The sequence below is a fragment of the Lipotes vexillifer genome, unplaced genomic scaffold, assembly GCF_000442215.2.
Source record: "Lipotes vexillifer unplaced genomic scaffold, Lipotes_vexillifer_v1.1 scaffold1629, whole genome shotgun sequence".
Lineage (NCBI taxonomy): Eukaryota > Metazoa > Chordata > Mammalia > Artiodactyla > Lipotidae > Lipotes > Lipotes vexillifer.
Window position 1 is genome coordinate 57,474 of NW_006790230.1, and position 15,391 is coordinate 72,864.

At 38.0% G+C, this 15,391-nt stretch overlaps 1 protein-coding gene across 1 annotated transcript in view; it reads left to right on the forward strand.

The window, feature by feature from the left end:
* Positions 1-1,079: 1,079 nt before the first annotated feature.
* CLCA4 (chloride channel accessory 4) overlaps positions 1,080-15,391 on the forward strand; it is a 31,545-nt gene continuing 17,233 nt past the window's right edge. The window contains exons 1-7 of the mRNA XM_007463266.1: positions 1,080-1,281; positions 4,217-4,357; positions 4,498-4,645; positions 7,983-8,091; positions 9,835-10,012; positions 10,360-10,578; positions 12,625-12,852. Coding sequence (XP_007463328.1) covers positions 1,123-1,281; positions 4,217-4,357; positions 4,498-4,645; positions 7,983-8,091; positions 9,835-10,012; positions 10,360-10,578; positions 12,625-12,852 — 1,182 coding nt within the window. The 5' untranslated portion in view covers positions 1,080-1,122. The remainder of the gene's footprint in view (positions 1,282-4,216; positions 4,358-4,497; positions 4,646-7,982; positions 8,092-9,834; positions 10,013-10,359; positions 10,579-12,624; positions 12,853-15,391) is intronic.

Below are 15,391 nucleotides of genomic sequence, written 5' to 3' on the forward strand. Positions count from 1 at the left end.
TTTCCTTTAGGATTAGACATTCTTAAGTCAATATTATAACTCCAATCCTGACTCCCTTTTTTCAATTTTAAAAAACCTTATTGGGTGGGCTTCCCTGGTGGTGCAGTGGTTGAGAGTCTGCCTGCCGATGCAGGGGACACGGGTTCGAGCCCTGGTCTGGGAAGATCCCACATGCCGCGGAGCGACTGGCCCCGTGAGCCACAATTACTGAGCCTGCGCGTCTGGAGCCTGCGCTCCGCAACGGGAGAGGCCGCGGTGGTGAGAGGCCCGCGCATCGCGATGAAGAGTGGCCCCCACTTGCCGCAACCAGAGAAAGCCCTCGCACAGAAACGAAGACCCAACACAGCCATAAATAAATAAATAAATAAAATTAAAAAAAAAAAAAATTTTAAATTAGGGCTTCCCTGGTGGCGCAGTGGTTGGGAGTCCGCCGGCCGATGCAGGGGACACGGGTTCGTGCATCGGTCCGGGAAGATCCCACATGCTTGTGGAGCAGCTGGGCCCATGAGCCATGGCCGCTGATCCTGCGCGTCCGGAGCCTGTGCTACGCAACGGGAGAGGCCACAACGGTGGGAGGCCCGCGTATGGCAAAAAAAAAAAAAAAAAAAATTTAAATTAGGGTTCAAAGCCATCTTACCTAATTTGGCATTATTTACATTTAGTAATCTTACATTCTCTTCTATTATTTATACTGTTAGTAAATAATAATTAAATCACTCTGTAAAACTGAATAACAAAATTAGCAGTATTGTTTCTATTAATATCATTATGAAATTTTGTTCATTTTCACATTGCACTCTTCAGAAAATACAAAATATATGTCTATACAGAGGAAATTAGCTAGAATTAGAAAGTATAGAAAATATGTCCCCAAAGGAATATGTGCAATGTATTTTATTAAAAGATCTGAACTCTTCTATGATTCAGATCATTTTTACAATAAAACGATTGTGTAAACTGAAGCCAAATATTTTCCCACATATGTAACGCTGACCTTTACACAATGTTCCATAATCAGCCAACGTTGACAATGTCTACGAGTATATATATATAGAGAGAGATTAAAGGTGAAAGAAAAGCTTCTTGAACAACATTGGGGCCGGGAACAACTCAAGAGGAACAATGGGGTTATTCAGAAGTTTTGTCTTCCTCTTGGTCCTATACCTGCTGCAGGGGTCCAATACTTCCCTTGTTCGGCTGGATAATAATGGCTACGAGGGCATTATCATTGCTATAGACCCTGTTGTGCCAGAAGATGAAACACTAATTCAACAGATAAAGGTAAGAAAGAAATGGGATTTCTTCTGTTTGAATTGATGAGAAAAAATATATAGTACTTAATAATTGCAATGGAAACTTCTCAGCACTCTAGGAAGTTTAAAAGCAGCATGGTGAAGTAAAAAACAATGCTGCAATGGGCAGTGGAAATTGAAGGTTCTAGACAGCGTTCTACCCTGTCTCACCATAAGACCAAAGACAAGGCATGGGGTCTCCCTGATCCTCAGTTTCTTAATCTGTAAATTAGCAACTGGATTTATCTGTTCTTTTTTTTTGGATGAAAGTTTACTTTTATTTCAGATATACTATAACGTTTTCTGAATATTTAGCATATTTCCAGGCCTACATGCAACTCATTAATGTCTCTCAAACACAGTTTGCAGGGTGGTCCTCAGCACACAATTTCACTGCAGTACACCTTTACTGCTTAAATTCAGCCTCAGAAAATGTCTGGAGTACAGGGAATGTTTATAGTCCCCGTGCCATTTATTTTGACAAACACAATCTCTTTTCACACTGCAGGAGGGAAAGAAAAGGGGATCAAAGAAAGAGAAACTTTGTTTTGGAGGAAAGAAAAGGGGATCAAAGAAAGAGAATCTTTGTTTTAAGTCCGTTGCTATCAAATGTTACGAACCGAAAAGGGGAAATTACCTCCCACCCTTCTGGTGAGAAGCAGCAGCAGGGTGAACTGAACTGGGAAGACAATCGCTTGGACTTGTCTGTTCTTTAAACAGTTATTTATTGAATGCTCGCTTATGGCATGCCAGGAGAGAGAGCAGTGAAATTTTTTAAAGCTCCCGATCTCCTGCAGTATATATTCTTTTCAGATGATATAGATAATAAAAACATGTCAACATAGAGCAGGCCAACAGTAGTAAGTTGCTATGCAGTACAATAAATCAGCAAAGGGGGATAGGCAGTGTTGGCGGGACTGGAGTAGGGAGAAAATGTGGGTTACTGTTTCATGCAGGGTAGTCAGGGAAGGTCTCACTGTTGATGTTACATCGGGGCGGAGGCCTGGAAGAGCCAGTTGAAAACCTGGGGGAGGGAACAGCAGGTGCAGTGGCTTGGAGGTGACAGCATGTCTGATGTGACCAAGGAAACAACTGTGAATGAGCAGGAAGAAGGGTGGGGGAGAGCTGAAGGTGGAGAGGTAGCAGGGCCCAGACCATCGGAAATATTTGGGCTTTTACTCTGAGTGAAATCAGAATCCATAGAAGAGAAGAGGTGTGTTCTCTTGTGCTTGTTCTGGAGTCACTCTGTCAGCAGTTTGAGGAAACACTGTAGAGGGCTTTCCTTTGTCCCTTCATCCTGTATAAGCTCTGTTGCAGCATAGAGGTACAGAGGGACACTGGGTCGGAAGCTGTTGCAAGTGAGAAGTGCTGGTGACTTGGAACAGGGATATTGTGGTAGAGATCATTAATGTGGTGTGATTCTGAACATGTTCTTTGTGAGGTTATCATAGGCAAATTTGCTGATGGTTTAGATGTGTGGGGTAGGGGAGGGGAGGAGGTAAAAATAGAAGTCACAGAAGGCTTCAAGGGTGAGAAGTAATGTTGAATAGAAGCAGGGATATTGTGGTAGAGATCATTACTGTGTTGTGATTCTGGACACATTCTAAGAGCGTCATAGAGAAATTTGTTGATAGGTGTGTGGAGTAGAGGAGGGGTGGAGGGAAAGTAGGAGTCAAAAAAAACTTCAGGGGTTTTGGCCTGAACACTTGGAAAAATATAATTATCATCAATTGAGAAGTAACCTCCAACCTACTTTGGGAGCCCTTTTCCTAACAAGAGCCGGTCATCTGGGTCTCAGTCCTCTGCACTCTGGCTTCTGGCTGATCCCTGCCCTGAGCCTCATCAGTTTAATGATCTGTTCAATACACTAAGAGCACACTAGACCATCTTCCAGAGAACAGGAAGGAATGTCCTGAAATTCTTGAAGAAGAATAATGTTATTGTGGTCTTATGTTAGGTCAGGAAGAATTGAGAGGAGGATCTACTTTGACATAAACAATACTGTAGACTGTGGTGGTGCCAGCATCATGAAGAGGTTGACACCGTCATCCAGCACCCAGTACTCCTCAGTTATTCAGTGCATTTGATCATGCAGAATAGATTACCAAAGAACATTTAATCCATTTATTTACTCCACTAGATAATAAGCTCTTTGGAGGAACTATTTCTCCTATTAATCATAACATTTTGGGGTTCAGGATACTAAACAATATAAGGTGATATTATTTTCAGCTTGATGGCAGAGCAAGAAGCTCTGCCTATGGTCAAAAAGGTCTGCCTCTCCTATGAATTTTTCCACTACTCCACTCGCTGTGCTCCCAACCCAGCTGCCTCTGCTGGGAGGTGGGAATATAGTGAAAATCTCTTCTATGGGCCATCACCATGAACTGTTTTCCTCAGCTTGCATCAGGTAAGGCTGTTCCCTACTAGGAATTATAATAGTAATGATATCAGTGAGTTTTATGACTGCCTATGTGTAGTTTATAACTAATTTCATGTTTGTGGCAACCTTAAAGATAGGTTGTAATAGTATATTAAGAAGACAAGGAGACTGAGATTCAAAGCAGTCATATAAACTAGCCAAGGTCTAAGCCAGAGTATTAAGCTAGTATTGGAACCAAGTCTAGATGCTTCCAAAGTCCATGCCCTTTATCATATTAAACAATTCCTTGTAATGCCAAACATAAGTATTTGACTTTTGATGTAGGATTACAGAAGACTGAAAGCTGTTAAATGTGCAGAATTAAGCCACAATTTTGGACTGACAGGTGACAGATTTCAAATTTTGAATCAGAAACCCTACTCACCAGTCAGTTTCTTTTTGTATTAATGACTAAAGGTGAGAATTGCCTGTGATGAATGCCTGTTCATTTAGTCTTCTCTCCCTTGGCCATCCTCACTTCTCTTTTTTCCTATAATAATAGGACATGGTGACTGCAGCATCTACTTATCTGTTTGAAGCCACAGAAAAAAGATTTTTTTTCAAAAATGTATCAATATTAATTCCAGAGAATTGGAAGAACATCACTCAGTACAAGAGGCCAAAGCATGAAAGTTACAAACATGTAAGACTCAAAAAGTGTCTCTTAAAAATATTTTCTCTGCTGCTTGTCAATTTTGACCTAAATTAATCAGTTCAGAGTTTTTCACACAAATGTTATCATTCCTATTCTGATGTTTTAAACACCTTTTTAAACATTTTCAGGCTGATGTGTTAGTCTCACCACCTACCCTCCCAGGTAGAGATGAGCCATATACCAAGCAGTTCACAGCCTGTGAAGAAAAAGGAGAATACATTCACTTCACCCCTGACTTTGTACTTGGAAAAAAACAAAATGAATTTGGACCATCAGGTAGGAATTTTGGTTAAAAAAAATATTTTGCCATGATTCCAACATGCAGCTTTATATCCATGTTCAGTATACAAGCCTTGGAGCCATAGTCCCTAGGGTCAAATCCTGACTCTCCTACAGCTATGGGTGACCTTGGACAAGTGACCCAGCCTCTCTGTGCTTATTTCCTAAAAAATGGTGAGTAGAGGAGCTCCTATCTTATAGAAATGTTGGGAATATTAAACTAGATCATCCTTGTAATTGTACTCAGTATGGTCGCTACAGAAATTTGAACATGGGATGGCCATAGTAAATGTTTTGCTTTAGGAACACTTTTTAGGTTTTAATTTTTCAGTTCTCCACTGCTGGATATTAATCAATCACCTGCCACCTCCATGGAAGGCAGATTCGTGGCAAGCTGAAAAGGGCCAAGATGATAGTTCCTGGCCAAGAGAAAACGCTCACAGGCTGTTAGTTGTTGATACTATTATTCAATCCATTCTTTGAACCAGATGAACTTGTCTATAAGTGATCGTTTTTACCTATGAAAATGGCAGTTTCATCTGGTTCAATCTAAGAGTTAAGATCATTGTTTCAAATGAACTTAAAGCACAATATTTTTCAGACGAAAATGAAAATTATTGTCAAAGGAGACTCCAACTCATACGTCACTACTCAATGAAAGCCCTCCTGAATCTGCACACCCCAGAACCACTTCTTCCTCTTCCACTGCCCCTTCAGCGAACATTCATGAAGTCTCTTATCTCTGTCAAACAGTCAGCTAGTCATGGTCCTCAACATTGCCTGGACCCAATCCTAAAAGCTCCATCATCCTATCCCATCACAATCTTACCTCTCCCCCATACCTTAGTCTGACCATGTTTGTTGTACTTGCCACCTCTAATCCTTTGTGCCCTTCTAGATATACTTTCTTTTCTACCTGACATATCCAGCAAAGTCAGTCATGTCAGCTACAAGTATAAATAGCACAACTCCCTCACCATTCTTATCCTTATGTTTTATTCAACTTGCCAATTGTCTGTACTGAATTTCCAGTCATTTTTTTTGACTCTTGTTAATATGTTTCCAAGACTGTGAAAGAAAATTATAAACTTAATTGGTATATTTAAAAAACACCACATTTTCCAAGCTCAGTGAAGTCCTCAAATCTACTCAACAATGATTGGACTTGCCTTCTCTCCTCTCGCTTTCTCATTCCCCATAGCAGCTGTTCTAAACCTCTACCACTTTTCTTAAGATCACTAGCCAGTGTTTTACACCTCATGAGTTAACGGATGCCTTGATTGAGAAAATAGAGGTCCCTTCCTTCTTCCTCTCTACTCCCAAACTCATGTCCACCTTCATTTCCCTCCAATTCCACCTGTCTTGGAAGAGGAAGATTTTCTTCAGTTTCTAAAGCCAATGCCCCTACTGGAGTTCTTATTCTTTTGCCATACCCCTCACCTCAGCCCTTATCCCATAACTGACAGTTTCCCCCCTTCCTTCTTAGACAAGTGTTTCTGCCATAATGTGATACATGTGTTTGTGGGAAAACTCACATTATGCAAAACAATGCCTTAAGAACAACAAGGCTTTGGGGGGAAATAAGATGAAGAAGAAACTCCTCAAAATCTATGTATTTGTAATAAAAATGATAACAAAAACAATAGGTCCCTGGAAAGATCTTTTGGACTATCCAAGCAGCAGTTCAGTGTGGCTGCAAGCTGCCTCCACAGAAGATATTAAAAGTTCACACACACACAGACACACAGGCACACACACACACAGAAATGGTGTTGGAAGTGAGAACAGGGCTAGTAGGAACTGAGACAATGATTGAGATAGGAATGGAATTCTAAGTCAGAGGTGTTGCTTTTTTAATAAAAATTATATATAATTAAGATGTACAACATGATGATTTGCTATACATGTACATAGTGAAATGATTACTACAGTTGAGCTAATTAACATATCATCTCCTCACATAGTTACCTTTTTGTATGTGTGGTCAGAGCACCTGAATTCTCTTCTTTCAGCAAACTGAGGAGGGCATGGGAGCCAGGCAACCTGTCATAAGCTGAAAAGAAAGCCAGTCTGAGAGTGGACTCTTCTAAAAAAAGGAACCACAGGTTCAGGCGGATTTAAATTTTCTTAAAATTCACCAAATTCCAATCACTGTAGCTGATACGAGAGCTTTTTCCTCCCACACTGAAGGGTGTATATAATTCATGTTCACTCATCTGGCCCCATTTGCCTAGGAACCTAAAAACAGTGCTTTTAAACGTTAATGTTTAGAGGAATAATTTAGGGATCTTGTTAATAAGCAGAATCTGAGTCAATAGGTCTAGAGTAGACGCAAGATTCTGCATTTCTTGTCAGCTCCCATGTGATGCTGACACTGCTGGTGCAAGGAACACATTTTGGGTAGCAATGACTTAAAGAAGAAACATGACTTCTTCATAATACTGACACTGTCCTCCAATTTTCAGATCTCATGAGGTAATCTGAGTTGGAGAAACACACATTGTAGTGGACCAGACTATATTTCCAACTTCTACTTCTCCATCTCTATTTCTGCTGAAGTTCTTCCTAATATTGCTAAAACAAAAAATGTACTTATTTTTTCATCCTGCATTTCAAGGATGAAATTCTTTATTCTTCTATTCACCCTGAATTCTTAGGGAAGAAAAATTTTAATTCTGACTCCCTCTCTCTAACCTTATCCTAGTCAAGGATTATATCTTACTCATATGTATATTTCCTAGAATCCAGTATAGTGCTGAATATATATAATTAAAAACAATTGTTTTCATTTCATTAATGCTTATATGTGCTAAGTACTATAAATTAATCACCTTATTTAGACACCCACCCAAATTATATTTTGTCTATAGCAGTGTTTTTCAATCTTTTTCTTTCATTATCAATCTCCTACGGAGCATATATAGACATTTTAAAACTAATTGTACCTTCATGAAATTTTAATACCACAGATGTGTTATACATATGTTTATGTTGTTGGTAGGAGTGAGTTTTGTAGAGCCAAAAACCACTGTAATATCTAAGACTTTTTGCCCCCCAAGAACCAAAACTCAAAGTTCAATCTGTTCTGCCCATAGCATACACATAATAAATGTTTCATTGACTTAACAAATGTGGAATAAAAAATAATATGCTAAAAACTATATAATTAATAAAATGAAATGTAATTCAGTATGCTTTTTATAAACAAAAATATAAATGTTAGCAGTTATTTAAAGCCTAAACATTCTGGATTTTTAAAAATTTTCTTAAAATATATGAGGGATGGATTATGTCACTTGAAATATAATCATGTATTTGGAATATTTTCCCACAGGTAGACTATTCGTTCATGAGTGGGCCCATCACCGCTGGGGAGTGTTTGATGAGTACAATGATGATGAGCCCTTCTACAGCGCTAACACAAAGAAAATTGAAGCAACAAGGCATGACAATTTAAACTGTCTTAAATTACTGCAGGCAGTAACTTCTCATTTTCCTTAGACTGATTTCTTTCAAAAGCCTTTCTTTCATTTTTGTCCCAATGCAGGTAACAGATACTATATCACAAAACAGTGCTTTTTGGTTTTTTAAGAAAATGTATCTCAAAGAAGCTGATTGTCCATTTATTTATTTATTCATTTAAAAAACTTATTTATTTATTTGGTTGTGCTGGGTCTTAGTTGCGGCAGGCGGGCTCCTTAGCTGCATCTTGCTGGCTCCTTAGTTGTGGCATGCATATGGGATCTAGTTACCTGACAAGGGTTGGAACCCAGGGTCCTGGCATTGGGAGCACGGAGTCTTAACCACTGTGCCACCAGGGAAGTCCTAAAGCTGGTTTTTCATTTAAAATACACATAATTTCAAGAGTATTTGGTAGTCAAGTTGACATATTTCTATACCTCTCTACCATAGCTGCCAGAACTCATTTTTGCTGAAGTGAGTGCTCTCTGTAAAGGGTTGTACTATGTGCTAGGAGGTCAAAATTATTCACTCTACAAAAGAATGAAAAAAATAAGTAGTGGTAAATGCGGCTGAGTAGGAAATCAACCAGCTTCAAAGAGCCAAACAAATTTCCTGGGATTTATAACGTTCATGTTAAAATACAAATCTAACATCACAGTTAATAATGGACAATCCTCTTGATTCTGAGATCAAGAGAGCAGAATGGGTGGGGTAATCAATGTAAAATTGGGCATCATCAGCTTAATCAATCTTAGATGCCCTGCTGGGGGAGGGGACTTATCAAAAATGTACAAATTTCAGTGCAGGTCCTTCCTCAGCACCATAGCACCAAGTTTTAGGATGAGTATTTTAAAGACTATTATGTGATTACATTTGTTTATATCATATTCCCCTAAATGTCTAAGTCTATGCATACTATTCATCATGGTTGTTAACATAGATAACACCATTATGTTTGCTGAGTTTTGGGGCAATAGAGGCACAGACATATTTAGAAGACTCCCTAAATTACTAAATAAAATCTAGTCTTTACTTCTTTAATTTGAACTGGAATATACTGAAAAGATGAGCTACATTTCACATTCCAGCATATTTGTTACAATCACTATCACTTATGGCAAATTCCATGCAATAAAACATATGTCTAAAATCCCTCTACTATTCTTTACTGTCCTCGGCAGTATCCCAGTCTTTCCTTCTAGCCACATTTCACTTTGGATAAAAATATTCCTTGAATAATCAAAATACTTGTAGCTATGAGACATTTCATTCTCTTGAAGATAATTTCTTTGAATAAGAAATATACAAACAGCCTTAGGCTAAAGTGGTACCAAGAGTAAATGATTTCATAAGATGCCTTTTCCAGATGCCTGCAGTGCATTTACCATCACAAGGCTACTAGGAGAGATGTTTGGAAAAGGGGAGCCTACAGCCACTAGTATAAGCAGGACAGCAGGAGATTTAATTCCAGAAGAGAACTCACCCTTTGCATAGACTGGAGATCCTACTTAAAATTTCCCTCAAAAATTTCTTGAAAAACAGATAAGTGCTCTGGTAGGAACACTGAAACTTTGCTGTCAAAATAGGATGTATGTGGTATTCAAATAAGAATAAAAACCTTGACAAAGATCATTATTGAAAACCTTGATAAGAAGACCACTTAAGGTTTTATAAAAATTTTAATGATTAGGTTGCCTCAAAGACTAACTGCCACACATTTTCAGGTGTTCCACAGGCATTACTGGTATAAACAGAGTGTATAAGTGTCAAGGAAACAGCTGTGTAACTAATAGATGCAAAACTGATTCCAAGACAAACCTGTATGAAAAAGATTGTCAGTTCTTCCCTCATAAATATCAAACTGAAAAGACATCCATAATGTTTATGCAAGGTATTGATTCTGTAAGTATACCAATCATTACTTCAGACTGTATATTTATAATCAGAGGACTTGTTATCATGTTTATAAAATATCTGTTCAGGGATTAGATGTATTATTATAGAGTTCTTCGAACATTGGCTGGCACATAGTAAGCACTCATCTAGTGTCACCTATTATTATTATTATTATTATTGAAAATCTGCCTTACTATTATATGTTTCCTCCCTGAATCATATTTCATTCAATAAACAACATTTTTAGAGAAGAGGTTTTTAATACTTTTCAGATTTGTAGTTGAGTTTTTAAATGCATCATATAAAAAAATGCATCATATATAAAATTTCTTTTCATTTTGTTAACCTTTTAGGTCGCTGAATTCTGTAATAAAAAAACCCATAACCGTGAAGCTCCAAGCCTACAAAACAAAATGTGCAATTTCAGAAGCACATGGGAGGTGATCAGCAATTCTGAGGATTTTAGAAACACAGTGGTTATGGTGGCACCACCCCCTCCACCTGTCTTCTCATTGCTAAAGATCAGTGAAAGAATTGTGTGCTTAGTCCTTGATAAGTCTGGAAGCATGGCTGTAAGTTCATGCACCCATTTTTCCTGGATGTAGGGACAGGGCAGTGACTGAATGCTTAAGAACACTCTGACTGCTACCTGCACCTGGATTTTTCTAAACTGCATGGTGGCATAAGTACCATCACTTCCTGTGATCTTGACCTCAAGAGGGGCAATGAACATTATAATGAAAGAGAAGGATGGCAATAGAGTTAGAAGGACCTAATCCAAGAATCTCTGTTTTTTTTCCAGAAAATGGAGAGTTTATGGAGGAGGACTTTTAGGTCCTTTAGTAAAGCTTTGGTTAGAAGATCAGAACTAGAGACTGAAATATGTAAAAGTTTCCTAACCTTGCTCCCTCTATCTACTGTAAATACTTGACAGGCATGAGGAGAAAGTGAAAGATCAACCAGGAGAATTCTTAACATGGCTTTATCTTATTTGCATCACCTATATGAATGACCTCCTTATGCTCAAAGACACAGACAAAAAGCATCACCATAAAGAAGACAGGACCAGATTCAGCCATTCGTTCCTTCTACCCTCATTAAGTGAATGGTACTAGGCTTTAGGAATAGAGATCCATATCCTTGAACAGTTCATAGTTGAAGAGACAAAATTCTCTCTCTTCCTCATCATGAGTTAACTCATACTTACCTTACCCTTCAAAATTTGATGTAGGTACCCACTTTGTCTAGGACATGGGCTGGTCTTCCAGGCTGGGCTAAGGGCCCTTCAGCAGATCTTCCACAATGACTTGTACAAAGCCTCTTTTACTATATATTATATTGAAATTACACATTTCTCTCCTACTATACTGTGAACTCCTCTAGGGCTTGAAATCATGTTCTCTAGGAACCAGGCTCCCTAGGACTTGAAGCAGTCTTATTCATCTTTGTATCCCTTTTGTCTAGAATAGGGTTTATCACATGTAGGCACTCAATAAATAATTGTTGAAATGAATGGACTACAAATGAGCAGATGTAATGTGATAAGGTACCCAGAAGGATGGCACATTTGAGGCAGAACAGAGCATGCTGAAGATGAGGAATAATGTATTCAACAAATGGGGGTTGGGTGGTAGTGGAAAGGGCAGAGGATGATACAGCTGGGTGAAATAATCCACAATAGCACAGGATTTCTGAAAGAGCATCAGAGTGGTAGATACCACCACACAGAAGTGTTCTAGGAAGTGTCGCTGGGGAGAGATGAGGCTCTTAATTGGAAGATAAGCAGCCTCCCCTAGACAGGGTGCAGGCAGAGCCACGTTTAAAGGTAAAGCAAAGTGGTAGAGAAAACCTGCTAAGATGGGGATGTAGAAAAAGTTCTTCACCATGATTTGGTTCCGGGGAGTTCAGAGGGAAATTTGGGCATGTGTTAGGAAGAAGTACCACAGGTCAATTGGTATTGAGGGACTGAAAAAAGACAAACGCATGGAAAGGTATATATCCTGGGTATTCACCTAGGAAATAAGGATATGAGTCCTAACTGGTTACCAAAGAACCAATTCCAGTTAATCCCTAGTGGAAATGTGGTGGGGAGAGGTTAGGAGCAGAAGAGGAAATGGGTGGGGTAGGAATGGAGTCTCTCAGAATTTAGAGTAAGTTTCATCTTTTGGGTAGTCTGGTGGCCAGTGGATGGAGAGATTTCAGTTTCTAGCTGGAGTCCATGATAGTCTGGTTTGAAACTGTGGGACCTGGGGAGGAGTTTCATCTTGATACAACTGGAATAGAGGATCCCAGGAGTAATTAAGCAGTCTCTAAGATGTCATCACCCCCCCAGTTCCAGCCCAATGCCCACCCTACTCTACACCTCTAATTTAGGTTCTTAGAAGCCAAGAATCAGCTCTGGTTAAAAGACTGGGTTCCTTGCTATACTATACATATGTATTACATAATAAAACTGTATTTTTTAATTTTATCAATTGAAAAAATGTTTTCTTTAATAACATCAACTACTATTGACATAAAATCTTTAAAAACAAATTCTATTTACTCATTTTATGTGATCTGCTATTATTTTCCAGTCAAAAATTACTTGGTTGCTTTTCCTAACCTTTTTTATTCAGGATTCTAATCGCCTAGATCGAATGAATCAAGCAGCAAAACATTTCCTGCTTCAGACCGTTGAAAATGGATCCTGGGTGGGGATGGTGCACTTTGACAGTACTACCTACATCAGAAGTAATCTAATCCAAATAATAAGCAGCAATGAAAGAAGAAAGCTCTTGGAGAGTTTACCTGCAGTTGCTAGTGGAGGAACTTCCATCTGCAGTGGAATTAAAGCAGGATTTCAGGTGAAAATTGTGCTTCAAATATAGTTTGTTTATTATTAGGACATTTTTATGTTAAGTGCTGCTTCACATACTTGCTCCCTAATTTTAACATAACTAATTCTAAGAAGCATAGAACTAATCACATAGAAAAAATCACTTGTCCATATTTTAATGGATCAGTAAATCAATGAGTAAAGTAATGGGTAAATAAATGACTATTAAAATTCCACTGGAGTATAAGCCCAATGAGGTCAGAGACTTTGTCTTATTACCATGCAGTAGTCAATGCTTAATTAATGTTAATTAAATAAATAAGAGTTCTTGAGCAGCAAGAGTCATCAAATTTTAAGGCAAAGAAGCAAGTCAGATGGTATGATTCCACTTCAGGCCAATCTTCATTTTAGTTTCTGTGACGTTCAGTTAGGGAAACTAATGTTTACCTGTCAAAGTTCCAGATGTAGCAGGAACTGTTAGTCATACTTAGGGTAAGGAATACTGGTCAGAACATGAGTTTTGACATCAGAGTACTGGCTCTGCGACTTTCAAGCCATGTGATCTCGGCAAAGTTTTCAGTCTCTTTGGATTCTCAATGCCTTATCTATAAAATATAGGAAAATAAGAAAGCCTATCTCATAGGATTATTATGAGTAAAATGATACATGTTCATACTTAGAACAATATTTATTATATTACATAGTGAACATATAATTCACAATAATTATTATTATGAATCTTATTTTTATACAAATGGTCATCTTGAACTCACAATTAATATCATTTGTGTCATTTTCCTGCTTAGAAATCCTGTCCCCTCACAGTCTATAAAATTAAGCCTGAATTTCTCAGTCTGATGTTATTTAAAGGCTTCTCAGCCTCTGATAAACCTGCCCTCACCTCTCTTGCCAGTATTTTCTCAGTTCTCCCTTCCTAATGCTCTATGCTCCAACCAACTTACTGTACACATTGTTCTCCAAGCCCACTATGTACTAACAGCCTCCATATATTTGCCCATGTAATTCCTCTGACTAAAACGCTTCTTTTCCATCTTTGCATGTTAAAATTGTACCAATTCTTCAAAATCCTTGCTCCTTTATGCAGCTTTTCCTTCTACTCCCAACTCTATTGAATATCCCTCTTTTATAAATAGAATAGCATTTTTAGCGTAGCTTTCTAACATGGAGTCTAGGTTCAAACTCCAATGATCACTTATCAGCTTTCTGACCCTAAGCCTGACCCTTCACCTCACTAGCCTTCAATTACTTCATCAATAGGGTAATGAAAGCTAGCACGTAGGGTTGTTCATGTTTAATTTATTCAACATATTGTAGGGAGCAGGGCATAAACATAACATATTTTAATTAATTCAACACATATTTATTTATGTAAGAAGCAAATCTTGCATGTTAATTCAGTGGGGAACAGATAATACATAGATAAATCAATCAATTAATTTAAAAAAAACAATAATTGAAGATTGTGGAGATAGTGTTGTGAAGGAACCAAACAAAGGTAATGTGATTAAGTAACAAGGAAAAGAGGGGCACAGCCTAATTTATTATTATTATTTTTTTATTTTTTAACATCTTTATTGGGGTATAATTGCTTTACAATGGTGTGTTAGTTTCTGCTTTATAACAGAGTGAATCAGTTATACATATACATATGTTCCCATATCTCTTCCTTCTTTGTCTCCCTCCCTCCCACTATTTGACATTATCTACCAAAATTGAATGTATACATACCCTATAACCCAGCAGTTCTACTCTTTGATACATACCCAACAGAAACATATGCACATAAACACCAAGAGATGTGTTCAAGAATTTTGTAGTAGTATTATTCATAACAAGTTCAGATTGGAAACAACCCAAAAGTTAACAAACAGTAGAATGGGTTAATACTCAGTAGAATACAGTTTAACCTTAACAACATGGGGATTAGGGATGCTGAACTTCTGCACAGTCAAAAATGTGCATATAACTTTATAGTCAGCCCTTGGTATCCGCAGTTCAGCATCCATGGATTCAACCAACCCTGGATCGTGTAGTACTGTAGAATGTATTTGTTGAAAAAAATCTACATGTAAGTGGACTCATGAAAAAAATCTACATGTAAGTGGACTCATGAAAAAAATCTACATGTAAGTGGACTCATGGAGTTCAAACCTGTGTTGTTCAAGGATCAACTGTATTTTTATAGCAAAGAAAGTGATGAATCTCACAAACATAATCGTGAGCACAAGAAGACACACACACACACACACACACACACACACACACAGTGTATGATCATATTTCTATGAAGATAGAACAAGCAACAAACTATAGTGATGGAAGTAAGTATAGAGATTATTGATAATGGGTAACAAGGAACCCAATATAATGGGTGTGTTAGTTTCTTAGGACTGCCACAAGAAAACACCACAGAATGGGTGGTTTAAACAACAGAAATTTATTTTGTCACAATTCTGAAGGCTAGAAGTTTGAGATCAAGATGTCAACAGTTAGTTTCTTTTGAGCCCTTTCTTCTTCTTTTTTTTTTTTTTTGCGGTCACGCGGCC